We start from the raw sequence: 27504 nt of genomic DNA on the forward strand, positions 1-27504 counted from the left end.
AGCCTTGCCTGAAATCCTTACCCGGCCCCTTAACAATTTCTATTGATTAAAAAGTCCGCGGTGTGGGGAAGACACCCCCTTGTGTATAAATGATTTTCCTTGTCGATCTGATACATCACCAAACCACAGAAAGCCAAAGCAGAGGAAGAACTTAAGGAGTACTTCGTCCAACCCCCCCATTTTAAAGAGGGAGAAACCCAGGCCCAGAGTTTCACTAGCCCATTCCCTTGGTTGCAACGCAACTAAACCCATGGGAGCAAGAAACAGGAAATATTATCTGTGTGCGTTTAGATCACCAGCAAACCACGCAAACATCTTTTTAACAGACTTGGACTGATCGAGGCTTACAAACAGCCACTTTACGCCTGCCAAGCGCGAGCACTAACAAAACCACAACCCACCAACCCACCCCCGGCCGCTTCAGGTCCGGCGAGGAGCTGAGAGGACCGCTCAGGGCGTGAGAAAAAAAGATTCCTCTCGTCTCACCAGGGCAGCGCCCCCTCCCGGCTCAACGGGAGAAAAGAGGGGCTCGTGAGAAAAGACGCCCCGTGGGCGCGTGGGCGCGCGCGCGCGCACGCACGGAGCGAGGCCGTCCTTCCCGTGCACGTCCCGCTTTCCCGGCTCAGCCGGGCAGCTCCTTACCCGAACTCCAAGTGGCCCCCGGGAAGTTGGAAACTGCCGGCTCCAAACGACCCTTTCCTCTTCCCCAGGAGGACGCAGCGAGGATGCCTGCAGCTGGTCACCACTACTCCTATCCCGACTCCCGGCCGCCGCACCCGCGGCTCTGCGCCGGACGTCATGTCGCGAGAGGAGCCTGCGCCGGCGACGGGAAGTGACGTTAGCCACGCCCCCCCGGGCCGCCGCCAATCTCCCAGAGCAGGTGCGGGTCTGCAAATCAAAACCCGAGCCCCGGCCTCTGCCTGCTTGCCTTTGTGGGTGATGGCTGTACCTCACCTAGGGGTTTCACCTTGGGACGATCGTTCACAGCCTTCAGTGTGTTGTGCACTACTGAGATACTCCATGATATTTTCACAAATAAAAATTGACAGCGTATGAAAAAGATATCATGACCAGGTGGGGTTATTCCCAGAAATACAAGATGGTTTAATATTTGAAAACTCAATCAGTGTAACTACTATACTATAAGAGGGAAAAAGGAAACTTTTTTTTCTTTTTTTCGTCTTTACTAGAGCCGCTCCCCCCTATCATGTGGAGGTTCCCAGGCCAGGGGATTAATCAGAGCTGTAGCCGCCGGCCTATGCCAAAGCCATAGCAACCCAGTATCCGAGCCCATCTGTGATCTACACCATAGCTCATGGCAACACCAGATCCTTCACCCACTGAGCAAAGCCACGGATCAAACCCGCAACCTCGTGGTTCCCAGTCGGATTTGTTAACCACTGAGCCACCATGGGAACTCTGGAAAAAGGAAACTCTTAATAGATGCAGAAATTTTTTATGAAGTTCAGTACTCATTCACAATTTAAAAAATAAGCAAACTAGAAATAAAAAGGAATTTTGATAAGCTTATATCAGTATCTACAAAGACCCACTCCTATCATATTCAGTGATTGTAAGGGCTGAATCACGCCTCCCTCAAATTCACTTCTTGAAATCCTAACCCCCAAGATCTCAGACTGTAACTATTTGTAGACAGTCTTTAAAGAGGTAATTAAGTTACCTCTTCATTAGATCATTAGGATTAATCCTAATCCAATATCACTGGTGTCCTTAAAGAAGTGGAGATTAAGACACAAACACAGACCCTGGGGGAAGACCATGTAAAAACACAGAGAGCCATCAAGTGGAGTCAGGTCTCAGGAAAACCCAACCCCACTGACAGCTTGATCTTTGACCTCTAAACTCTAGAGTTTGAGAAAATACACTTTGTTGTTTAAACCACCTAATCTGTGGCACGATTATAGCGGCCCCCGCAGACTAGTAAAGCAGTGAATGACTGATACTTGAGAAACGAGGATAGTCATTCTCAGCACTTTTAGTCATCATATCGTTAGAGGTTCTAGTTAGTGTAACCAATAAAATCAAGAAAAATCAGGAGTTCCCATTGTGGCTCAGAGGGTTAGGAATCCAATATAGTGTCCACGAAGATGTAGGTTCCATCCCTGGCCTTGCTCAGTGGGATAAGGATCCAGTGTTGCCACAAGCTGCAGGCGGGCCGGCATCTGCAGCTCCAATTTAACCCTTAGCCCAGGAGCTTCTATATGCTGCAGGTCATAAAAAGAAAAAAAGAAAAAGAAAAATCACTGAAAAAATAGTTAAATTGGAAGGGAAAAAGTAGCTGTCTTTATTTGTAAACAACCCTAAGACATCCACAAAAAAGCTACCAAGACAAATAAATGAGTTTGAGCAGTTCATAGGATTCCAGAACAATATACAAAGTCAATTATATTTCTATATACTAGCAATGAACAATCAGAAACTGAATTTTTATATTACCATGAAAAACAAAATATGTAATACTAAAGGGTTAATTTAGTAAAAGATGTTCAAGACTGTACATTGAAAAATACAAATCCTTACTGAGGGAAATTAAAGAAGATTTAAATGAAAGGGGAGAAATACTACCAACTCTTGATGGGATTAGTGCATTTATAAGAGACCAGTGAGCTTGATCTCTCTCTCCCCACCATGTGAGGACAGAGCCAGAAGTGGCAGTCTGCAAACCAGAAAGAGAGCTCTCACCAGGAACTGAAGCAGTAGGCACCTTGATCTTGGACTTCTCTGCCTCCAAAACTCTGAGAAATAACTGTCTATTGTTTAAGCCACTCAATCTACAGTATTTTATAGCAGCCTGAGTTAGCAAAGATAAACTATTTAAGAAAATGAAAAGACAAACTACACAGGCTTGGGAGAAAATATTTGCAAAGCATATTTCAGATAAAGGACCTGGATCTAAAATGTATAAAGGCTCCTCAAAACTCAATAATAAAGCAAATGAGTTAATAAATAGGCAAAAGAACTGAAATGATATTTCTCCAAAAACAGATATGGGTGGCAAATAAGCACATGAAAAGATGTTTGCATCATTAAAAACTGTGGAGTTCCTGTTTGGTTCAGTGGGTTAAAGATCCAGTGTTGTCACTGCAGTGGCTTAGGTCGCTGCTGTGGCGCAGGTTCAATGCCTGGCCAGGGAATATCCATGTGCCACAGGTGCAGCCAAAAATAAATAAATTAAAAAACTTGGAGTTCCCGTCGTGGCGCAGTGGTTAACGAATCCGACTAGGAACCATGAGGTTGCGGGTTCGGTCCCTGCCCTTGCTCAGTGGGTTAACGATCCGGCGTTGCCGTGAGCTGTGGTGTAGGTTGCAGACGCGGCTCAGATCCCGTGTTGCTGTGGCTCTGGCGTAGGCCGGTGGCTACAGCTCCGATTCAACCCCTAGCCTGGGAACCTCCATATGCCGCGGGAGCGGCCCAAGAAATAGCAACAACAACAACAACAAAAAAAGACAAAAGACAAAAAAATTAAAAAAAAAAAACTTAAGCTGCACTGCAAGTACTGTAGTACAATGAACAATATTAAAAAAATATATCACAATGAACAATATTAAAAAAACAACAACCCTGGTATTACCAAGTACTGGTGAGGATACAGACTAGTTTGAACTCTTGTATATTGTTGGTAGTAATGTGAAATGGTATAAACATCTTGGAAAGCAATTTATAGTTTCATATAATTTTTTTTGTTTTGTCTTTTTGTCTTTTTAGGGCTGCGCCTGTGGCATATGAAGGTTCCCAGGCTGGCGGTCTAATCAGAGCTACAGATGCTGGCCTACACCACAGCCACAGCAATGTGGGATCTGAGCAGCATCTGCCACCTACACCACAGCTCATGGCAACGCCGGATCCTTGACCCACTGAGCGAGGCCAGGGATCAAACCTGCAACCTCATGGTTGCTAGCCGGATTCGTTTCCGCCTGCCACAACCTTGCATACAGGTCTTTGAATGAACATAAGTTTTCATTTCTCTGGGGTAAATACCTAAGAATGGAATTGCTGAGCTATGTGATAAGTATCTGCTTAACATTGTTTGAAACTGGAGTTCCCATGGCAGTGCAGCAGAATGACTCGGAATGTCCATCGACAGAGGAGTGGATCAAGAAGATGTGGTACATATACACAATGGAATACTACTCAGCCATTAAAAGGAATGAAATACCAGCATTTTTACCAACATGGATGGACCTAGAAATTATCACGCTAAGTGAAGTCAGCCATACAATGAAACGCCACCATCCAATGCTTTCACTGACATGTGGAATCTGAAAAAAGGACAGACGGAACTTCTTTGCAGAACAGATGCTGACTCACAGACATTGAAAAATGTATGGTCTCCGGAGGAGACAGTTTGGGGGGTGGGGGGGATGTACTTGGGCTGTGGGATGGAAATCCTGTGAAATTGGGTTGTTATAATCATTATACAACTACAGATGTGATAAATTCATTTGAGTAATAAAAAAAAGAAAAAAAAAGTCACATAGCTGGTAGATAGTTAAGTTTTTACTCTGACCTTTAGGCATTTAACAATCATTAGCATTTGAGGAAGCTTAGCTATCTTTGCATAGCATCAGAGAATCATCACTCTGCTTCCACTAAGGCATGCCCTCTGCGGCAACCCAGCGTGCCTAGGTTTGCACCTTTGTTCTCTTTGCTAATGCATATTCTGCTAATGACTGCTCATAAACCACTTGGGGCCATGAGGTTTCTCTTTCTCTTATTCTCAAGAGGACATACATGCTGTGCAAACGGCGAGCCAATCCACATCTGCATAGGTCCTGCATGCCTAGACCAACGCATTAAGCCCTCATTCAGCTGACCCTATGAATAACTTATGCCTTTAGGTCTTTGTGCTTAAGCTTAAGTCATTTACCAGCACTGTGACTGTTTTTCAAGCAGGAAGATGGGGTAAAGTAAAGCCGGACGAGATGGAATTTTCAGCCAAGGGGCTAAGAAAATATTGTAGAAACATGTCTCATGACAAAGATGCAGTTCAGCGGTGGTGGATGTAAAATGTCATTAAGCTCAAGTGCTTTATTAACAGTATCAAAATTGTCATCCTGGAGCTCGCTCATGGCTCAGGGGATTAAGGATCTGGCGTTGTCATTGCTGTGGCTGTGGCTTTGGTTGTGGCTGTGGCTTTGCTTATGGTTGTGGCAGAGGTTTGATCTCTGGTCCAGAAACTTTCACATGTCTCAGATGCAGCCAAAAAAAAAAAAAAAAAAAGTTATCATCCTTATGGATGGTGTCTCTGTGGGTGATGATGTCTTCTCAAAAACTAGCCTTAGGCTGGAGCTAGGGTGAGGCAGCTTCCTCCTCTTGCTGGGGGCAGGGGAGTGTGTGGTTACAAGAGTTCTGTTAAGGAGAATAGGCTACTCCTAAAACATAGAAAGTTGGGGGCTGAAAGGGATCCTCTGATACTCAGAAGAAGTCACATTTAGTAGCCAGTTTAAAGTTTTCCTTTTGTACACTGTAATTCCATTTTACTATCCTGGAGCCCTCAGTCAAGTCTGTTATATGTTACAGCCTGGTCTTAACTTGCCTTGAGGAGTTGGGATGGGCCTGGGTTTACCTTCTCATGAAGGACTGAAAACAGAAGGGCATCAGCCCAGAGAACATTGAGGTCGAGAGGAACGCCCCATGAACTCCGAAGAGGGGCTCACACGAGTGCCCTGTAAATGAAGACTTGAATGAAAGCTTCTTTAGCTTCTCTCATCAATATCATTTAAGCAAACTAGAAAATAATTTTCCTCAAAATCTTGATGCTGATTCATATGAAATACAAATGATTATGAAAGGAAAAAGGCATCAAGCTGATGTTCAGGAATCTTAACAAGAGAAATGTAAATCAACCCCCATAGACATTACTATTCTTGGGAGTGGGGGGTGCTGTACTCGCAGCACATAGAAACTCCCAGGCCAGGGATCCAACCCATGCCACAGCAGCAACCTGAGCTGCTGCAGTGATAATGCCAGATCCTTAACCTGCTGCACCATTAGGGATGTTCCTTATTCTAATTACAGAATCCACATACTAAAATTCTTTCTGCAGGATGCCCAACTGGTTGAACCGGGTATACCAGTAATTATTGCAACATCAGAATCTGACAGAGCTTCTTCCCACCACTTCCCTTCCTAGCTCATCCAGATTCCGAGCTAAAGGGTAGGGTACTCAGACACAAGGACCCCTCCCCTGCCCAATTCCAGGACTTTACTGGGAGAGCACCCTTCTTCTCCCTCCTGTCCACATGGAAATCTGGCTCACTCAGTCTGGGGGGTGCTGTAATGCCCCCAAACTAACTGTTCCGTCCAGTTTCAGTATAACCTTGTTTTAACAAAATCTTGTTTATTTTCCACACCTCTTCTATTTATTGCTTATAATTGAATCAACTTTTTACCAGAAGGTTACCTGATCTTCACAATTTACACAAAGGCTGAGAATATTCCTAGCATTGAATTATCAAGTAGGCTCTCCTTTATTTTCCAAACAAAATATCTAACTAATAGAGTTAGGGCATAAGATGGAATGATACAGTTAAGGTAATGCTTTTTCCTCTTTTCTCCACCCCAAACTCCAACTCAGGAACCTGATTTGGAAGAGAGTCCACTAGAACTAGATCAGTTCCCTCACCTCCGCTGCCCTGGGCAGCCCAGCCCTGGTTGGATGTGCTTAATTCTTATTCCACACTCAAGTCTCTAGTTTGAAGTCACCCAGGATTTTTTTTTTTTTTCTTTTTGCCTTTTCTAGGGCCGCTTCCTGCGGCATATGGAGGTTCCCAGGCTAGGGGTCGAATTGGAGCTGTAGCCGCTGGCCTACACCATAGCCACAGCAACGCAGGATCCAAGCCGTGTCTTCGACCTACACTGCATCTCACGGCAATGCCAGATCCTTAACCGCCTGAGCAAGGCCAGGGATCGAACCTGCAACCTCATGGTTCCTAGTCGGATTTGTTAACCACTGCACCATGATGGGAACTCCACTCCCAGGATTTTTTTTCCCCTTTCTTCTCAGCCTTTCCCCATGTTTGACAGTTGAAGGTGTATATAATTCAAGAACCCACCTTATGATTTTATGTAGTAGGCTATGGTATGTATTGTAGAAGAATCATAAATATAACACACGGCAACTCAGACCTGCAAAAATAATGCTTTCCTTTCCCTCTCTCCCTCCTTCCTTCTTTCCTTCCTTTCTTTCACTTTTCTCCCCAACTTTGCTACTAGTTGGGGTATGAGTCCATGCAGAATTCATTAAACGTTGGATTTCAGTCAAAACTGTTCAGTCCAATATATTTAATCGGTCCCTTTAAATCATGTTCAGTCTGTCTTGGTTTAAACAACTGCCCTCTCAGTCAACTTTCTCCTCTTTATTTTCTGGGAAGATGTATGAGGTGGATGTGCGGTTTGTGCCACACTGTAACATTTTTGGAAGCCAGTTTCCTTGTATCCATGTGGATGCCACATGGTGCCCAGGGGCCAGGCAGGCAAGAACTCTGAAGGATCCATTCATTCATAGCAACCAAGGGTGACTAAGAGCGACCCCTCCCCATCCCAACCATACCGTTACCAAGTGTGTTTGGGTTCAGGGGACTCTCCAAGGCAACCCTTTCTCAAAGCCTTGGAGGGGAGGTGTGACAGGGCTGGAGCAGGACAAAAGGATGCTCCTCCGCCTTCAACATTATCTTCGAAATGTTACGGCAGATACCCCGCAGCCCTGCACTGCAGCATATCAGCTCTGGCGACAGCCCCGTGGCCGTCGTGTACCAGCTCCCGCAGCTTTGTGGCTGTAGTAGATCAGCTCTTTTACCCGGCGAGAAACCAAGCGAGTTGGAGAACTCAGGTTTATGACGCCGGCGGGCTCTGAGGAGATCGCTCTCCAGAGTCTGAGCCCGGAAGAAGGGTTTCCCAAGGCTTTTCTGGGCTACGTCTTCCGGGTCCATGCTTGGCTAGTTGGACCGGAGTGACGTCAGGCAAGGGAGTCGATGCGGAAACAAATTTACGGAAGCAGATGTGTGGGGGAGGGGTGGTTGGGACCGTTGGCTAGACTTTGCTTAGTCACCATGGCCGGGGTCTCTCCTTTCTACATTTTTATTGGGATATTTCCTCCTACAACACATCCAATGAAACTTCCTTTGCCAGGCTGAAGATCACAGAGAAGGCAAACCAACATTTCACTCCCCTCTTTCTTCTCTATTTGCAACTATCCACCAGGGGGCAGAAGAAGAAAAGTTGCTACCTTCCATGCTGTGAAATCTATCATTTATGGACTAGCCCTAGACTTTCAGATTCTTGAGGAAGATCTAAAGGTCTGATGTGCCAGCATATCGCCTTACTTCCCGATTCTATTTTGAACGTTAGAAACTGAATTACAGTGGTCCTCTTGCATTCCTTCTCTAGCAAATGTCAATTTTGTCCCCCTAAAATGAATGTATCAGGTGGCTATTAGCCTGTGAGAGATTTAAGGTAATATTAGTTAAATTCTTTGCTCTTCCTTCCATTGAGAAGTGGCGTTTAAGTTCCCTTCCTTTTTATCTGCGCTAGAATTAGTGGCTTTCTGGACCAAAAGATTATAACAGAAATGATGTTCGGTGATTTCCCAGGTGAGGCCCTACGAACCCTTGCCTTTTCCCCCAGGGTCTTAGTCTACTTACTCTGGAGAAAGCTGGGCACCACATGAAAAGTCTAAACACCCTGCAACCGCCATGTTGTAAGGAAGCCCAAGTTGCCACAGAAAGTGTTTACACAGAGAGGAGAGAGATGCTCGGCTGTCCTTAGCGTCTCCAGTCTTCCCAACACAGGCAACCAAATATGTGCGTGAAGACGCCGTCTCTGACGTTTCCCATGAAGTAGAGAACTGAAGCACCCAGCGGACAACCGGAACTGAGGGACTGGCTGCACAATTTGAGGGACCCAGTGCAAAATGAAAATGTGGGGCTGTTTTTCAAAAATTGGTCAGAATTTCAAGATGGTGACCACAAAAAGTTAAACTAGGTGTGACTTAATGAGCACAAGGCCTTTTATTACTGAGTCAGCACAGAGCACATTCCTGTGAAACCAGATCTGCTCCACATATATGGCCTTTTGAAGCCACCCTAGTCATTATAAACCAAGAAAAATTGTCCCTGCTGTGCCCTGCCCAAATACCTGACACACAAAAGTATGTATGTAATAAAATGATTGCAGTTTTATGCCACTAAGAGTTGGGGTGGTTTTTTACAGAACGTTACATTAGATACAGCCCCATTACAGAATGATATCTGTCTGTCCCAAATGTAAACCTTTATGTATTTAATTAACAAAATAGAAAATATTATGAAATCAGTGTGTAGCAACCATTAAAATGTTAGGCTGTGTTATACATTGGATGACCCTTGAAAATATTAGGCTAAATACAAGAAGCTGGATGCAAAAAGCCACGTATTGTATGACTCCACTTAATATGGGATGTCCATAATAGATTATTTTTTTTCTTCTTAGGGCTGCACCTTCGGCATATGGAAGTTCCCAGGCTAGGGATCGAATTGGAGCTGCAGCTGCCAGCCTATGCCATACCATGGCAACGCCAGATCGGAGCCATATCTGCCACCTACACCACAGCTCATGGCAACACTGGATCCTTAACCCACTGAGCCACAATGGGAACTCCCATAATAGACAGATTCGTAGAGATAGAAAATAGGCTACTTATTACCTAGGGTCGGGGGAGGCCAAAGAGAAATAGGGAGTGACTGCTAATGAGTAGTCACTGATTTGGGGGATCATGAAAATATTCTGAGATTGACTGTTGCACAACTATGTGAATAATGTACTGAAACTATTTAAATCATACTGTTTAAATGGATAAATTGTATAATATGTAATACAGCAATAAAGCTGTTGAAAAAAAGGTTTGGCTGAGATGTATGAAGCCTGGGATGATAGGTGAGAAATGAACATTAATGTGTTTTTCCAAACCTCTACTACTTTCTGTTCAGACCACATGCTCTCCTAGCTTCTTTGAATGTCACTCAGGAATCAGCTCTGATGCACATAGCCTGCTTCTGCCACCTCTATTTAACACAGTACTGGCAGAGCTAGCCAGAGCATTTAGGCAAGAAAGAAGAAACGAGGTGTTCAAACTAGAAGGAAGAAGTAAAATTATCTCTGTACACAGATGACAGGATCTTATACATAGAAAACTCTAAAGATTCCGTAAAAATTGACTAGAACCAATAAATGAATTCAGAAAAGCTGTGGATACAAAATCAACATGTGGCAGGGTGGTGGGGTGGTGGTAGCAGATAAATGAGGAGATTAGGATGAACATATAAACACTACTATATATAAAATAGATAACCAACAAGGACCTACTGTGTAGCACAGGGAACTATATTCAATATCTTTTAATAATCTTTAGGGGAAAAGAATCGGAAAAAGCACACACATAGATATATCTATATATACATACATATATATATGGATATGTATTCATGTATCTGAAAGTAACACAACACTGTAAGTCAACCATACTCTAATTAGAAAAGAAACATATATATCTGTCAAAACAATCAACATGCAAAAATCAGTTGCATGTGTATACACCAAAAATGAACAATTTGAAAAGAATATTGCATTTAAAATAGCATGAGAAAAAATAAATACTTAGCTATAAAACTACAAAATGTTGCTGAGGGAAATTAAACAAGACACAAATAAATGGACAGCAATCCCAAGTTCACAGGGTGGAAGACTTAATATTGTTAAAATGTACATATTATCCAAAGCAATCTACAGATTCAATGCAATTCCTATCAAAATGCCAATGTCATGTTTTGCAGTAATAGAAACATCTATCCTAAAATTCATATAGAATCTTAAGGGACCCCAAGTAGCCAAAACAATCTTGAAAAAGAACAAAAGGTAGAGATCTAACATTTTCTTATTTCAAAAGTTATTTCAAAGCAATGGTTGTCAAAACAGTATTGTACTGGAATTCCCTGGTGGTGCAGCCGGTTAAGGATCTGGTGTTGTTACTGCTGTGGGTTCGGGTCACTGCTGTGGCATGGATTTGATCCCTGTCCTGGGAACTTCCACATGTGGAGAGCCCAACCAAAAAAAATTAAATAAATGAATAAATTCTAGAATGAGAAGAAAAATGGAGCAAAGTCACAGCCACCCTGCAGCCCCTCACATGAAATGTGAATGAGAAATAAGCTTGTTGTAAGCAATTGAGATTTCAGGGCTCTTTGTTACTGCAACACGATCTAAACCAAATACACATTTCTTGTTCTCAGTTGTGTTGGAATAAAGGACATAACCTTGTAAATACTTCAAGGAAGGGAACATTCTGCTTAATTTTAATAGTTCTCATCTAGTTTCAAACTAGTATCACCGTGAGATGACTTACAATAAGTTACTTAGTTATTTTTTCCTTGGGTGGCTTGTCATGCAGATTTCCTAAAACACATGTCTTTCTCTTATTATAAGTAGCAAGTTTCCTGTAGCTTTGATTTTCCCTCTTAAAATACTATAGATAAATATAAACAGTAAGTCACACAGCTGGTGTTTGCATGCTTTCCTAACCACTTTCGTTTTTATTAAATTTGCTATGTATTGAGGCTTCGTAATTACTGCACCACTGCTGAAATTACTAGAGATAATTTCTTTTGAAGTCTTACAGTTCCTTTAGTTTGCAACCAAATTTTCCCTAAAAATAGATGTTCTGGGCTTGTGAGAAATTTAGAAAGGGCATAATATTTTTCTAGAGTTCTCCTAAAAAAGGCAAAGTCTTATATATTCAATATGGAAAATGCAGACATGAGGAAATGTACAGGGAGTTCCCCACTGTGGCTCAGTGGAAACAAACCCGACTAGTATCCATGAGGATGAGGGTTTGATCCTTGGCCTCGCTCAGTGGGTTAAGGATCCAGCCTTGCTGTGAGTTGTGGCATACATAGACAAGGCTCAGATCGCGTGTTGCTATAGCTGTGGCTGTGGTGTAGGCTGGCAGCTGTAGCTCCTATTGGACCCCTAGCCTGGGAACTTCCACATGCCATAGGTGCAGCCAGTAAAAAAAAAGAGAAAAAAGAAATGTACAAAGAGGAAAAACAAGTCTACCAGCCAGAGATAACTGCTGTCAACATTGATGCTGTATTTCTCTCCAGCTCCTCTCCTAAGGCATCGCTGAAAAATTAATAAGTATTTATCTATCTATTGCTGCTTCTCTCTTCATATTAAACATAGGATAAAATCAGTAGGGGTTTCAATTTCCACCTTTCAATTCGGGTGAGTAGTAGTTACACCCTCTCCCAGCAGAGACAACTCTCGGCCTGTGTCCCTATCTCTCCCCTGTTCTCTCTCACTCATTTCAGCCACTGCTCAGCCTCTGCTGTAATACTTGAGAACTCACCTTCAGAGGAGGCAACCCGGGGCCAGTCCATGTCTGGAAAAATGACTTTGGAGGTGAAAGGACAAGGGCCTTTTGCAAAGATTCTCTCGAGGGCATAGACTCTCCATTTCCTTTGTTTTGTTTGCTTGTTTGTTTCTTTTCTTTTTCTTTTTTTCGGTCTTTTTGCCATTTCTTGGGCTGCTCCTGTGGCATATGGAGGTTCCCAGGCTAGGGGTCGCATCAGAGCTGTAGCCACCAGCCTACGCCAGAGCCACAGCAACTCGGGATCCGACCCTCATCTGCGACCTACACCACAGCTCACGGCAACGCTGGATCGTTAACCCACTGAGCAAGGCCAGGGTTGGAACCCGCGACCTCATGGTTCTTAGTCAGATTCGTGAACCACTGAGCCACGACGGGAACTCCTATTTCTTTTCTTTTTATGGCCACACCCACAGCATATGGAAGTTGCCAGGTGAGGGGTCAAATGGGAGCTAAGGGTGCCAGTCTGTGCCACAGCCACACCAGATCTGAGCCGCATCTGCGACTACACCCCAGCTTGTGGCAACATCAAATCCTTAACCCCTGATTGAGGCCAGGGATCGAACCGGCATCCTCACGGACACTATGTCAAGCCCTTAACCTGAAGAGCCACAGTGGGAACTTCTCAATTTCTTTTGTGTTCTCTAGCCACACTTTATTTCTACTGACAGAGGTTTCAAGTGCGCATCATACTCATCCATTTCCCTTCCCTACTACAGCTCTCGTAATGGGAAATCATTCCCACTGCTAACAAATATATTTCAGGAATCTGCTATCTGCTAGGGATGGTGCTGGGCCCTGGGGCTGCCATGGTGTTCCAAACGCAGCTGGTCTATCCAGCTTTCAATCCAGTGATAAAACCTTGGAGGGCAGCTAATCTCAGCTTGCTCTTCAATGAGCAAAGAGTCTTTTTTTTCTACCACCATTGACTAATTCATAATTAGCCTTTCCCTGCCCTCCCCTCCATCTCCTTGTCTTCACTGAAATCTGACCTCTCTTAGGTCAGCACTTTGCTAGCCAAGGTCACAGCTAGCTTGAGGGCGCATTTGGCAAAGGGAAAGGCATTCCTTTTGGGCTGATATAGTCCACAGTTGAGGGAAGGATTCTTCTACTGTGTCCCTTCTCTAGGTTAAATGCTCGTTTATGCTCTTTACCCACTGTCCTCAGGACCAGCATTAGGTTTTTGTGTCTGCCTTCTTTCCACCATTCTTCCAGACCATTATTCCTTCACTGTCCTGAAAAAAAATTCTCCTTTACTAAGGGCCAATGCCTTGTGACCAGCTGTCCCATCTGTCTTCAAATCCCTGTCATAGGCCCACCTTGTGGTTATACTCTGTCATTCAGTAAAGACCTCGATGCTTAACTCACAGTCTTATCTGCCAAGTGTGCCATCATCCTCCACGGCTGACCCTCCAAGACTGACTCCCTGACTTCCAATGACCTTCTCTTCCCTTCTGCCACCCACTCCCACAGCCACACCTTGGACCTTGTCATTTGAAACTGCCCATCTCCAAAACAATTAATTTAATCATTGATAAATAGGTAATGACCTGTAATGGTGTCCTTCCCTCTTCAACAGCCTCGTCAAGCTCCAACACTGGAGATATGACGCCTGGGAGTGGGTATGGTGTGGGCTGAGGTCTGGGGCTTATACTAATGGTTGGTTGACAAAGGAGCAAAAGTGATGCTGAAAAGTTACCACTCTTTTACTACTTTATTCATGTATCTTGGCTCTCGCTGCCTTGCTTACATGCTGCTTCCCTAATACCCTTTCATCATCTTTTATTACCTAAGAGGTTCTATATTTGGAGGATGTGTCCAGGGGTAGCACCCCCATCCCACCACCTTCCAGCTATGCTCCTGTTCTTCCTTCCAGTCTTCTGGTCAACCATACTGACTACAGCTGTTCTTCAATCTCTTTGGGAACCCCAGTCCACTGACACTGCTCCCCCTGTTCAAATCCATCAAGCTTCTCCTCTTGGATTCTATGTTCGTTCATTTCAGGAACATTCTTATCAATTATCCTCAACTCCCACTGGCACGTCCTCATCTCAATTTGGCAAAACTCCAATCCTGTTGGAAACCAACTCTATGCTTTCTCTGTGGATGTCTCTGAGCCGCCAGGTCTGCTAGAGAAAATTACGCAGTAAGTAGAGTGTTGTCCGTATATAGTCAGGTCCCCTTCCTCAGATGGGTTCTTGTTCCCACAGCCCAACCATCCTGCTGCATTTCTCAGTTGATTTGCTTTGCTGCACTCCATGCTGAAAGCCTCAAACCCTCTCCAGTCTCTTCAGACCTCTGAATGTCTCATCTCTGCCGTATTTCCCATAGACAACGTTGACTCCTCTCCCTCAGAGAAAATCCAAGCTTTTGGGCAGGATCTCAATTTTCTGGGACAAAACCTGCCACCCACCCACTTCTGTGTCCACTCGCTCAACGTTCCCTCTTGTGGCTTCAGAAGAGGCCAGTCCCTCCCCGAGGGCTTGTAGGATCATCCTTATCATTTCTGGAAGTGTGCTCTGTTATTTAATCCTGTCCTCTCCTGTATTTTATTTTATTTTATTTATTTATTTATTTTTTGTCTTTTTGCTATTTCTTGGGCCGCTCCTGCGGCATATGGAGGCTCCCAGGCTAGGGGTCCAGTTGGAGCTGCAGCCACCGGCCTACACCAGAGCCACAGCAACGTGGGATCCGAGCCCCGTCTGCAACCTACACCACAGCTCACGGCAATGCCGAATCCTTAACCCACTGAGCGATGCCAGGGACCGAACCCGCAACCTCATGGTTCCTAGTCGGATTCGTTAACCACTGCGCCACAACGGGAACTCCTATTTTATTTTATTTTATTTATTTTGGTTTTTTAGGGCCACACCCAGGCATATGGAGGTTCCCAGGCTCAGGGTCCAATCAAAGCTATAGCCACTGGCCTACGCCAGAGCCACAGCTACGCGGGATCCGAGCCACATCTGTGACCTACACCACAGCTCATGGCAACGCCAGATCCTTAACCTACTGAGCGAGACCAGGGATCGAACCTGAGTCCTCACGGATGTTGGTCGGGTTCGCTAACCTCTGAGCCACGACTCCTGTTAATATACAGGTTAATGCTCCTGTATATTAACGTCTTTCACTCACTTGAATTGTTCCTATCAAGTCTAAACCATAATCAGATCTATTCTTTCTAAAACCAAGCAAATACAAACAGAAAATAAAAGAGATTAACAGTCTACATCACAGTCCTTTTAACTGCTCTCATTGACTACGCTCTGCATCTTCAAAGCACACATTTTAGTTTCAGATGTTTATTCATTAGTATGGTTACTTAGCTCCTGTCTCTGCTCCGGCAGCAGGGTACAGGCCGGGTGAGAAGTGATGCTGTGTTGATTTTTGCGAGCCGTTCTTTCCCAAGGTGCCCAGATCCACAGCTCCCAGAACAGAGTTGACTTTAATCAATAGGTATTTTGTGTTGAATTCCTTCCTTCATCAATACTTAATTTCTGACCCGCTGCCAGGCACTGAATTAAGCACCAAAGTTAAGGGTATAGCCTTGCCTCAAAGAACTCAAGTCTGGTGAGAGAAAGATCAAACATGTCAGAGATTTCAATATAATGTGACATGTGCTATGAACAGGCATACACTACACAGCAGCTTCGGCCTCAGCCTGGGGGGAAGTGGGGAGTGAGAAGGGGGTGGGTAGAGGCGTTGGGAAAGGGTTCCAATAAGAATTGCCCGTTGTATTGAGTCCTAAAAGCCAACTAGCAGCCAGGGTAAGAGATGGAAGTGCAGGGACACTGGCCCTGTGCCACGGCCTTTAATTGCAACACAGCTTTAATGGCAGGTAGGCCGGTGAGTCGCCACAGTAGGTAACAAGACGGAGGGAACTGGAACATGAAGAGGATTTGAATGCCAAGGAGCCACTGATGGGCTCTATGCTTGGAAACACACAATGAAGCTTTGGTAACGCTGCATTTGCATTAATAACTCTGAGCAGCCTGTGGAAGATGCTGACGAGTGGCTGGGAGAGTCTGGGGACACTGTTTGTGTTCTCCTGTCACTTGCTCCTTTGCATCTTTGGGGCAGTGCCAGAGGTAGAGGAGGAGCGGGTCACACCAGGATGAGGCACTTCCTGTTAGCGCCCTACACAGTCGTACAAACACGAACAGTCTTTGTGGAATTTTTACCCCGGCTTAATGCGTCTGCCTAAGACATGGTGTTCTTGTTTCTCTGTGCCATGGAACAGACAGAAACACTGTTCTTATGAAAAGCTAGGCACCTCCAGAACAGGAGAGGCGGCCTCTGTAGGCACAGGCTCTACGTAAGGTCTACAAGTTCAGTTGAACCTTAATTGGCAACATCAGGAGAGCTTCTCTCTGGGCCTGACAGTGAAATCTTTGGCTGCTATCTTTCAAAATTTATTACAACCCCAAATGAGAAATAAATAATGTTCCGAGTCAACAGATTAAAAGACCTACATTCCGTTCACCTCCTGATCCAGACTCCAAAATATATCCCTGTACCGGCCTGGGTATTTGGATTATCTACATATAAGTCTCCCCACCTCCCCAACTTTTGTTCTGTTTCATTTTTGGTTTTTAAGCTGAATTGACTTTTGAATTGAGAGCTATAAGAAATGAATCTCTGAGAGTATTAATACTTTAAGAATATCATCAAATATTTTCGAAAACAATGACCGAAAGACTCCCACCAAACTCGCAGAAAAAGAGATCAGATTTGTGGTTATCAGAGATGAAGAGAGGAGGGGGGTGGGGAGGGATGGACTGGGGGTTCGGGACTGGCATATGCGCACTCAGGTGTGTGGACTGATTGGCCAACGGGGACCTGCTGTACAGCACAGAGAACTCTACCCAATATTCTGTGATCATCTATGTGGCGAAAGAATTTGAAAGAGAATGGATGTGTGTACATGCGCAACTGAATCACTTTGGTGTGCAGCAGAATTTGTCACAACCTTGTAAATCAACTGTACTTCAATAAAAATTAAAAAATGAATAAAAAAGAGACAACGAGCGGGATGGGGTATGGGTAGGGGGACTTGGAGGAGGGTGGTTGAAAGGCACAAACTTCCAGTTAAAGATAAAAAAGTACAGGGATGTACTATACAATATGATGCCTATAGTTCATGCTGCTGTATGATACTTAGGAAAGTTGTTAAGAGAGTAGAGCTTCCGAATTCTTATCACAAGGAGAATTTGTTTTCTCTTTATTACATCTCTGTGAGATGAATGTTAACTAAACCAATTGTGATCATTTGAAAATCTATATAAATCAAACCATCATGCTGTACATCATAAACTTATACAGTCATGTATGTCAATTCCACCTCAATCAAACAAACACAAAAATTCCAGTGTGTTCCAGAGTGACCTTATCCCTGGAAGAAATGCTTGCCTGATCTTAATATCAAAAATACAGGCCCTGTGGCAGAGCCTCCTTGCCTGTCTGCTTGCAACTCTCACAAGTGTCCTCTCTTAATCTATTTCTTGCCTATCAAACAAACAAACAAAAATGCAGGTCTTAAATATTACTCATCCATACAAAGAATGAAAGAATGCCATTTGCAGCAACATGGATGGACCTAGAGATTATCACACCAAGTGTAGTAAGTCAGACAAAAACAAGTATCACACGATATCATTTATAGGCAGAATCCAAAAATGGTATAAGTGAACTAACTTACAAAACAGAAACAGACTCACAGACTTGGAAAACAAACTTATGGTTACCAAAGGGGAAAGGGGTGCGGAGGGATAAATCAGGAGTTTGGGATTAACATATACACACTACTATATATAAAATAGTTAATTCACAAGGATTTACCGTATAACACAAGGAACTCTACTCAAATCCTGTACTAACCTATATGGGAAAAGAATCTGAAAAAGAATGGATATATGTATATGTATAACTGAATCACTTTGCCATGCTCCTGAAACTAATATAATGTTGTAAATCAACTCCACTCCAATATAAAATAAAGTATGAATAAAGAAAGAAAGAAAGAGAGATCCTGAGCCTGTTTATATACCTACAATCAAATTACATCACTAACTAGTTGCCTACAGAAAGCCTTAAGGACCTGGTTTGTGGCCTGCTGTTAGTATGAATAATTATTGCCAACATATTTCAGTGCTATGCCTGACCACAATGCTATCTTTCCACTCCTCTTTTTCTGTCTTCTTACATTTTACTTTAAGGTGAGGGAGTGAGTCAGGTGGCATATGGTTGAAGAGCATTCTAGGCAAAAGGAATAACAATTGTCAAAAGCTAAGGCAGAACCATGCCAGATGCATTCCAGGAAGAGTGTGGAGGCCAGTGTGCCTGGAGTGGAAAAAGCAAGAAAGAGCAGTGGGAGGTGAACAGCTATTGGTTATCAGGTCTAGACCGTGGCTTTGCTGGTCACTTTGAAGGACTTTGGCTTTTACCCTAAGGTGCAGAGGAGGGGTCCAATCTAACTTATGTTTTCATAGGACCATTTTGGCTGCTGGGAACAAGGGTGGAGCTGGGATGCCAGTGAGGAGGCTGTTGCAATAATGCAGGTAAGAGCTGCTGGTGGCTTGGACGGTAGTGGTATTCATGGAAAGAATGAGAAGTGGTTGGATTCTAGATGCATTTCAAAGGTGGAATAAACAGAGTTTGCTGGTGGATTGGCTATGAAAGAAAGTGTACATGTGAGCAACTAGAAAAATATAATTGACATGAACAGTCAGGAGGTGCAGGCTTGGAAGGGAAACTCAGGGATTACATTTTGGACGTGGTAAGTGTGAAATGTCTAGTCTACACAGAAGCAGAGAACTGAATGGGTGGTGACTAAGTGCTAAATATATGAGTTTAGATTCTGGAGCTGGATTGGAGAAATAGATGTGGGCATCACGAGCATATGGCCTATATTTAAAATTAAGAGACTGAACGAGGTCACCAAGGGTCTGAGTGTGTTTGGAAATAGGAAATGGTACAAAAGCTGAGTTTATGGGATGAAAACAAGGGTATATCAGATTTCAGAGACCTAGAGTACAGGGTGTTTCGAAGAGATTGATCAAACACTGCTGACAGTCTGCTCCATAGGACTGAGACGTGACCCTTTGATTTAGCCACGTGGAGGTCAAAGGTGATCGTGATAAAGGCAGTGGAAACGTGGAGGAGTTGGAAAGATCACCTTTATGGGCACTATCATGAATAATTATCGTTAGATTACTAGTGGGAAGAGGAACAGTGAACCAGGAACTAAAAGCTTTAAGAAATGAGGGCATATTAATCGGGGTATAACAAAGCTGTTAAAGCAGTGAAGTGGCTTAAAGAACAAAGAAGCTTGGTTCTTTCTCATAAACAGTCCCGACATAAAAACGTCTAGGCTGGCGGGGTACCTCTCTGATGCTCGGGGTCACCATGGGATACAGGTTGCTTAACAAGGTCCTAGGGCAAAGTCACTGTCAAAGAGAAGAGCATTGAGGGGTCTGCTGAGATGCCCTCTGCTGCCCGCTTACCATCTTCTTGGAGGCAGCTTGTGTGATGTAATTCATTCCCTTTGGAGAAAATCTTCCAAACTGCAAGGCCACTCATGGGCCAGTTTCTACAGCTTCCTATCCTGTCTACTCTGAGAAAGTTCCTGTTAAATTCAGCACAAGGTGAGGGTTGGGGGTAGGGACCAACACAGGTCAGGCTACAGGCATATTAAGGGGGGAAAAGAGAAGCAGAGCTCTGTTCCAGGGTGGGGCAGACAGGAAATGTGGTATTGTGGCAAAATTCTGCATTTGGAGTCACAGAGTCTAGATCTGAACGTTAACTCCCTCACTTGCTAGCAAAAAGACAAGCTGTCATTTCTGTTAGTTCAAAGGATGTTTTCCTATGTGTGTGAAAAATAATACTGGCTTCACCTATCACTTCAAGAGTGCCTTTGGCGGGTCAAATGAGGTAATGTGTGAGAAATTATGTTGTTAAGATGCTACATAAAAACTATTTCTTAGAGTTCCCTGGTGGCTCAATGGGTAAGGATCCAATGTTGTCACTGCTGTGGCTTGGATTGTTGCTGTGGCGAAGGGTCTGTCCCTGGCCCTGGAACTTCCACATGCCACCAGCATGGCAAAAAAAATTAAAAAAAAATTTAAAATAGGTAAATAAAAACAAATTCTTATTTTTTTTTAGTTGTTATTTATGGCTTGACTAATTTATTTCCTTCTGCAGAGTTAAGACTAACAGTTTTGGAATTTGATCAAAAGGCCCCGGGGTGGGGGGTTGTCATGAGATTCTTTCAGGGGATCCATGAGGTCAAAATTATTTTCATAATAATACAAAGACTTTTTTTGGTTTGTTTTTATCCTGGAGCTGTGCTGCCATTGCACCACTGGTTTATTTTTATCTTGTGTTGACACCTACACTGTTGATTAGAAACATTAAGGGTTGGAGTTCCCGTTGTGATGCAGCAGAAATGAATCCGACTAGGAACCATGAGGTTGTAGGTTCGATCCCTGGCACTGCTCAGTGGGTTAAGGATCCAGCGTTGCCATGAGCTGTGGTGCAGGTCGCAGATGTGGCTTGGATCTGGCATTGCTGTGGCTGTGGCTGTGGGCTGGCAGCTACTGCTCCGATTAGACCCCTAGCCTGGGAACCTCCATATGCCATGGGTTCAGCCCTAAAAAACAAACAAAAAAGAAACACTGGGGGTTAAAACTATTAGAATTTAGCAAGAATCAAGGTCATGGCACAAAGCCATAATGATAGTCCTCAATCATTGAATTCTTTACCATGATATACACACTATTTAAAAAAAAAAGCACAAGCCGGTTTTACTTGAGAACATCCTTGATGAAGCAGTAAAAATGATAATATCATTAAAAATCAATCCAAAAATACATGTCTTTTTATTAATCTGTGTGATGAAAGGGGAGGTGTTTATAAAGTGCTTTTTGCTGCAGTGGAAGAATGATTGTCTTGAGGAAAAAAAATTGTGAGATGGAGCTGTGAGCTAAACTAGTTGCTTTTTTGGTGGTTCGCCACGGGACTGAGAGACAAACTGGGATTTGCAGGCTTGGGTATTAGGGGGACATGGGTGGACACTGCCTCAAAAATAAATGAAGTAAGCCTGTCCTTTCAAGGGAAACACTTGACACTCTTTGTTGCTAAAATGGTACTAAAATTCAAGCTTTCAAGTGAAAATCGGAGTTTTGGAAAACTTTTTATCTGCCACCCTGAGCTGGACAGCTTTCCAGAATTTAAAGGCTTTTCTGATGAAATTAGTGGTGCTATTAACCAATGTCATTGTACAAATATTTCATAATGAATATGTCAGCATTTGCAAGTGCTACATAACTCAGTGAACTGATACTTTTTTCAAATGATCAATACATGCTGATAATGGACTGCACGCATGGGTAAAGATTCATTCAACACTCACAATAGATCAATGGACTGCAAAATAACAGGCTGAAAAGTTCACTGATATAGTTTCAGATGGTACACTGCAGCACATCTTTAAGAAATTAATGCTCCTTGGAGTTCCCGTCGTGGCTCAGCAGAAATGAGTCTGACTAGGATCCATGAGGTTTGATCCCTGGCCTTGCTCAGTGGATTGAGGATCTGGTGTTGCCATGAGCCATGGTGTAGATTGCAGACATGGCTCGGATCTGGCATTGTTGTGGCTGTGGTGTAGACCAGAGGCTATAGCTCTGATTTGACCCCTAGCCTGGGAACCTCCATATGCTGCGGGTATGACCTTCAAAAGACAAAAAAAAAAAAAAAAAAAAAAAAGGAAAAAAAAAGAAATAAACGCTCCTTGAGTTTCAGTACAGTGTCAAAGACAAATATCCATACTTATCGGAGAAGGCTAATAAAATACTCCTCTCTTTCCCAAATGTATATCTGCATATGTTTCTTCACACACTTCAACCAAAACATACACTGCAACAGACTGAATGCAGAAGCAGAGAGGAGAATCTTGCTGTCTTCTATTAAGGCAGACATGAAAGATTTGGAAACAATGTAAAGCAATGCCACTCTTCTCACTAATGCTTTTTGTTTTGGAAACAGTTACTTTTCATAAAATGTATCTATTTATGTTAACCTGGCATAGGTTATTACAGTTATTTTTATTTTATTTTATTTTTTGGTCTTTTTGCTATTTCTTTGGGCCGCTTCTGCAGCATGTGGAGGTTCCCAGGCTAGGGGTCTAATCGGAGCTGTAGCCACCGGCCTACGCCAGAGCCACAGCAACGTGGGATCCGAGCCGCGTCTGCAACCTACACCACAGCTCACGGCAACGCCGGATCGTTAACCCACTGAGCAAGGGCAGGGACCGAACCCTCAACCTCATGGTTCCTAGTCGGATTCGTTAACCACTGCGCCACGACGGGAACTCCCTATTCTTTTTTTTTTTTTTTTACAGTTATTTTTAAAGTAAACCAATGTACATTTTCTCAGTTAAATTAGAATTAATGTGGTGAACACTGATAGGTAGAACCATATAAACATAAACTCAACAACTTATTGGGTATAAATGCATTCTGAGATCAACGAGTTGGAGAATTGCTGATTTAGCCTGCTTTTGCATAGCTACAGCCTAGATTCTTATAAACTTAACTTCCTTTGGAATTCTTAATCCTTATCAGGACTCGAGCCAAGGACTTATAGCTCACACCAGCTGGCACTGTTACTATTCATAGAGGATAGAGTGGTCACTGCAGCCTTTTCCTTCACTTCTACATCCTTCACTTAGGGTGCAATTGGCCAAAGTGTACAATAGCCAATGACTGTGGCCAGCAGCCAAAGGGAAGCCATTCTTCATGTTAATGAGATGGATTTCAAATCTTAAAATCAGCTGGAACTGTCTTAGGGAGCTGTTTGAGATAAGCTTTCCTAAACAAAGAAATAATTTGAAGGCTCATTTAGAATAAGAGTTAGGTACAATTTTGATATCCCACACTCCAGCGAGAGTTAAATAAACCCTTTTGTTCATTATCAGTTGAGTTGTTTATCTTTTTCTTTCCTGTTAGTGCACTAATTACCTGTGATATACATGATTGCAACAGAAATACATTTACAGTTTCTCCTATAAATGTGTTATGGTTCTACAGGTCAATGTACAATAATTAAATCCAAATTTAAGGTCTGAATAGATTTCTTTTCTTTTCTTTTTTCTTTTTTGCCTTTTTTGGGGCTGCTCCTGTGGCATATGGAGGTTCCCAGGCTAGGAGTCAAATCGGAGCAGTAGCTGCCAGCCCACACCAGAGCCACAGCAACGCGGGATCCGAGCCGCGTCTGCAACCTACACCACAGCTCACGGCAATGCCAGATCCTTAACCCACTGAGCGATGCCAGGGATTGAACCCGCAACCTCATGGTTCCTAGTCGGATTCATTAACCACTGCGCCATGACGGGAACTCCTGAATAGATTTATTTTCAAATGTGGACTCACATCAACTGCTCGGGGAAACAAGTTGATCCATTTATTCGAGTTGGATACAGCTTCGGAGCGGTAACACAGAAGATGCAAAATTAATTCAGGCATGTACTATCTTCTATAGATTTATCATACAAACGATACTTCTGGTTCATTTAATGCATAAATTCTATCAACAGTTCATAAGCAGAGTTCCTGTTGTGGTGCAGCAGAAACCAATCCAACTAGGAACCATGAGGTTTCGGGTTCGATCCCTGGCCTTGCTCAGTGGGTTAACGATCTGGCGTTGCTGTGAGCTGTGGTGTAGGTCGCAGACACAGCTTGGATCCCGAGTTGCTGTGGCTGTGGCATAGGCCAGTGGCAACAGCTCCTATTCAACCCTAGCCTGGGAACCTCCATATGCCGCCGGTGCAGCCCTAAAAGGACAAAAGACAAAAAACAAAAAACAATTCATAAGCAATACTTAGGCTGGTTGCAAACCATTTCTTCATTTTTCGCAATGCTTGGATTATACTTTGAAACACTTTAGTTATGATATTCACTCTCAAGGTTTTGTAATGCCACAATGAAATATTCTGCTATTTCTCAGAATAAGCTTTATAAAATTCTTGCTCAGATAATAAAAAGACAAGAAATTAAAACAACAAATGTCCTTTACAGTTAGTTTCAAGATAAAATTATTATTTATTTATTTAGTTTGCTTTTTAGGGCTGCACCCTCAGCATATGGAGGTTCCCAGGCTAGGGGTCTAATCAGAGCTGCAGCTGCCAGCCTACCCCATAGCCACAGCAATGCTGGATCTGAACCATGTCTGCCACCTACACCATGGCTCACGGCAACGCCGGATCCTTAACCCACTGAGTGAGGCCAAGGACGAAAGCCACAACTTCATGGTTCCCAGTTGGATTCGTTTCTGTTGCACCATGACGGGAACTCCCAAGATAAAATTCTTGAATGCAAAACTGATATTTATGTTGAAATCAATTATTTGAAAATTATCGATGTGCCTATGTTCAAATCAACAATTTGAAAATTATCCATGTGCCTGGCTAGCCTGTTGTCTAATTTTTTTAAAAAAATTTATTTATTTTTTATGGATGCACCCATGGCATACAGAAGTTCCTGAGGCCATGGATTGAATCCAAGCTTCAGCTGTGACCCATGCCACAGCTGCTGCAACACCAGATCCTTTAACCCACTGTGCCGGGCCAGGGGTCCAAACCACGCCTCCACAGAGACCTGAGCCACTGAAGTCGGGTTCTTAACCCATTGCACCACAGTGGGAACTCCTGCTGTCTCCCTTTAGATTAATTAAATTAATTCATTGGCTTATTCAGTGAACATTTATTAAGTGTCCAGTGTACGTAACTGATTGTTAAAAGTCTTTGGGTGATGAAAAAGACAAAATCCTTGTGTTGAAAATCTATATGTTAAGCATAATCATGTAATTCCCAAATCATTTATTTATTTGGAAGTGGAGGACCAAATAAATAAGAATGATGACAGCAACAATAAGTCATAGGGAGTTCCCATTGTGGCACGGCAGAAATGAATCCGACTAGAAACTGTGAAATTGCAGGTTCGAAGCCTGGCCTCGATTCAGTGGGTTAAGGATCTGGCGTTGCCATGAGCTGTGGTGCAGGTCGCAGACACGGCCTGGATCCCGCATTGCTATGGTTGTGGTGTAGGCCAGTGGCTATAGCTGCAACCAGACTGCTAGCCTGGGAATATCCATAAGCCACAGGTGCAGCCTCACAAAGCAAAAAAAAAAAAAAGTCATATATTTCGAGTGCTATACGCTGGGCACCATAGCAAAGGTTAAATATTTATGAACTCATTTGATCTTCAGGACAGTCCTCTGACGCAGGGAACTCAGCAAATATCCTCAGCTTGCCAATGAAGATGCTAAAGCACAGAGAAGTTAATTTGTCCAATATCACATAGCTTTCAATGGGAGAGTTGAGATTGTAAGTTCTGTTGCCTGGCTTTGTAGCCCATGCTCTCCACCGCTACATTACTCTGGTTTGATGACCACTGAATGAATGAGTAAATGAATGGCAGAGTGTCTGGTTTATCCTGATACACTGCCAAAAATGGGATACCTACACCTGGCCAGCAATCTTGCAAATGCGTACCTCAACTAATAAGGGGCTTGGCATGTCATGGAGATTAGCATCAGGGCCAGAGGATAGACAGTGTGCTCTACTTTGAGTCGGCACTGCTATTTTTGCACAGAAAAGGAGAACTCATGCTCTATATTCAACACGTATCTCCACCTGGGTGTGCCATTCTCCCTGGACTATGTCTCTCGGGAATGGGATATTTTTTTTCTCTGCCAGATCACAGGGCAGCCTGGTCAGGAAAAAAAAATGATCAGTTGTAACCTGTACTACTTTTGGTATAGATGTTCTGAATTTGTTAAAGAAACAAACGAGAGCCAGAAGAAGTTTGGAAAACCTTGGATGTGAAGGAACAACTTGAGATTGTTCTGTGTTGGCTGTTGGGGGAAAAAGGGATAATTTACAGGGGTTTCAGAATGGGAGCACTTTAGCACTACAAGGGATCCCTGGGGCTCTCTAGTCTGTTCTCTCCTGTTACACATAAGAATCTGAAGCGTAAAATGCTAGACTGCCTGGACCCAAATCCTGGCTCTACTACCTACCTCCTCTATGACTTTGGGAAAGTTTCTTCAATTTTTCATGCCTCAGTTTCTCTACTTTCAAAACAACTAAACCTCAGTACCTGCCCTAAAGTCATCATGCAAACGAATGAGTTAACGTGTGTAAAAGTACTTGAAATAGTGGATGGAATTAGTGCTCAACAAGTATTAGCTCAAATTGTAAAGGAACATAAAAAAAAAAAAAGTTAATAGTTCTGGAATCCAGATCTATTTCTGTTAGGATGGTCTCCATGAAAAATGGATTATATCTTAGTTTCTTCCTCAAATAGGGGAATATTGGTACCAAGATATTACCAGACTGAGCAAAGCTATGTTGCCATGTGTTTAGTTATTAAGCAGAGCTGCTTGTTAAAAATAACTCCACTGCCATTGTCTTGTCTGCTCTTTGCCCTTCCCTTAGGCAATAGTACAAGAAATTTAATGTGGGCGGTAACATGGACATAATAGAGAAACCCAAAGAGCAGGATGCTAAATAAAACCAGAAATGTGTGTAAGTGGTGTTGGGAGGATTTCCTTGCAAGGAAGTAGTTTATCATATGTTAATATAGTCACCACTGATAGCTTTTGCTACTTATACCTTCAGTTTGCCTACATTGTTATATTGAAGTGTTTCTCATAGATAGCATTTAGCATATAGTTGTGTTTTAAGCAACCCCTGTCAATATCTATATTTTAATTGGTGCAATTGAACCATATTTATTTAATGTAATTATTGATAATGTTAAGAGGTAAGGCTGCCATTTTATTGTTTGTTTTCTGTTTGTCCTCTGTAATATTTGTTTCTCTGTTTTCCTTTTCCTATCTTCCTGAAGGATATTTGAATATCTTCTTAGACTTCTATTTTTTATTTATTTATAGCGGTTTTTTGTTTTTGTTTTTTGGCTTTTGTCATTTTTAGGGCTGCACCTGTGGCATATGGAGGTTCCCAGCCGAGGGGTCTAATTGGAACTACAGCTGCTGGCCTACGCCAGAGCCACAGCAATGCCAGATCC

The 27504-nt window shown here is 43.1% G+C and overlaps 1 protein-coding gene across 3 annotated transcripts in view; it reads right to left on the reverse strand.

Annotated features, from left to right (window-relative positions):
- Positions 1 to 27504, reverse strand: part of NUDT15 (nudix hydrolase 15) — a 43733-nt gene that overhangs the window by 11080 nt on the left and 5149 nt on the right. For 2 of the 3 annotated variants that reach the window (XM_013978735.3, XM_084981759.1), the window contains exon 1: positions 643 to 810. The exons of the other annotated variant lie outside the window; for it this stretch is intronic. In XM_013978735.3, coding sequence (XP_013834189.3) covers positions 643 to 800 — 158 coding nt within the window. In that variant the 5' untranslated portion in view covers positions 801 to 810. Of the gene's footprint in view, positions 1 to 642; positions 811 to 27504 lie in introns of those variants that run through there. 3 annotated transcript variants of the gene reach the window in all.

The sequence above is a fragment of the Sus scrofa genome, chromosome 11, assembly GCF_054392235.1.
Source record: "Sus scrofa isolate SSC_HxYL_T2T_F1_AM1 chromosome 11, Sscrofa_HxYL_maternal_Yorkshire_Landrace_v2.0, whole genome shotgun sequence".
In the NCBI taxonomy this organism is placed as follows: Eukaryota; Metazoa; Chordata; class Mammalia; order Artiodactyla; family Suidae; genus Sus; species Sus scrofa.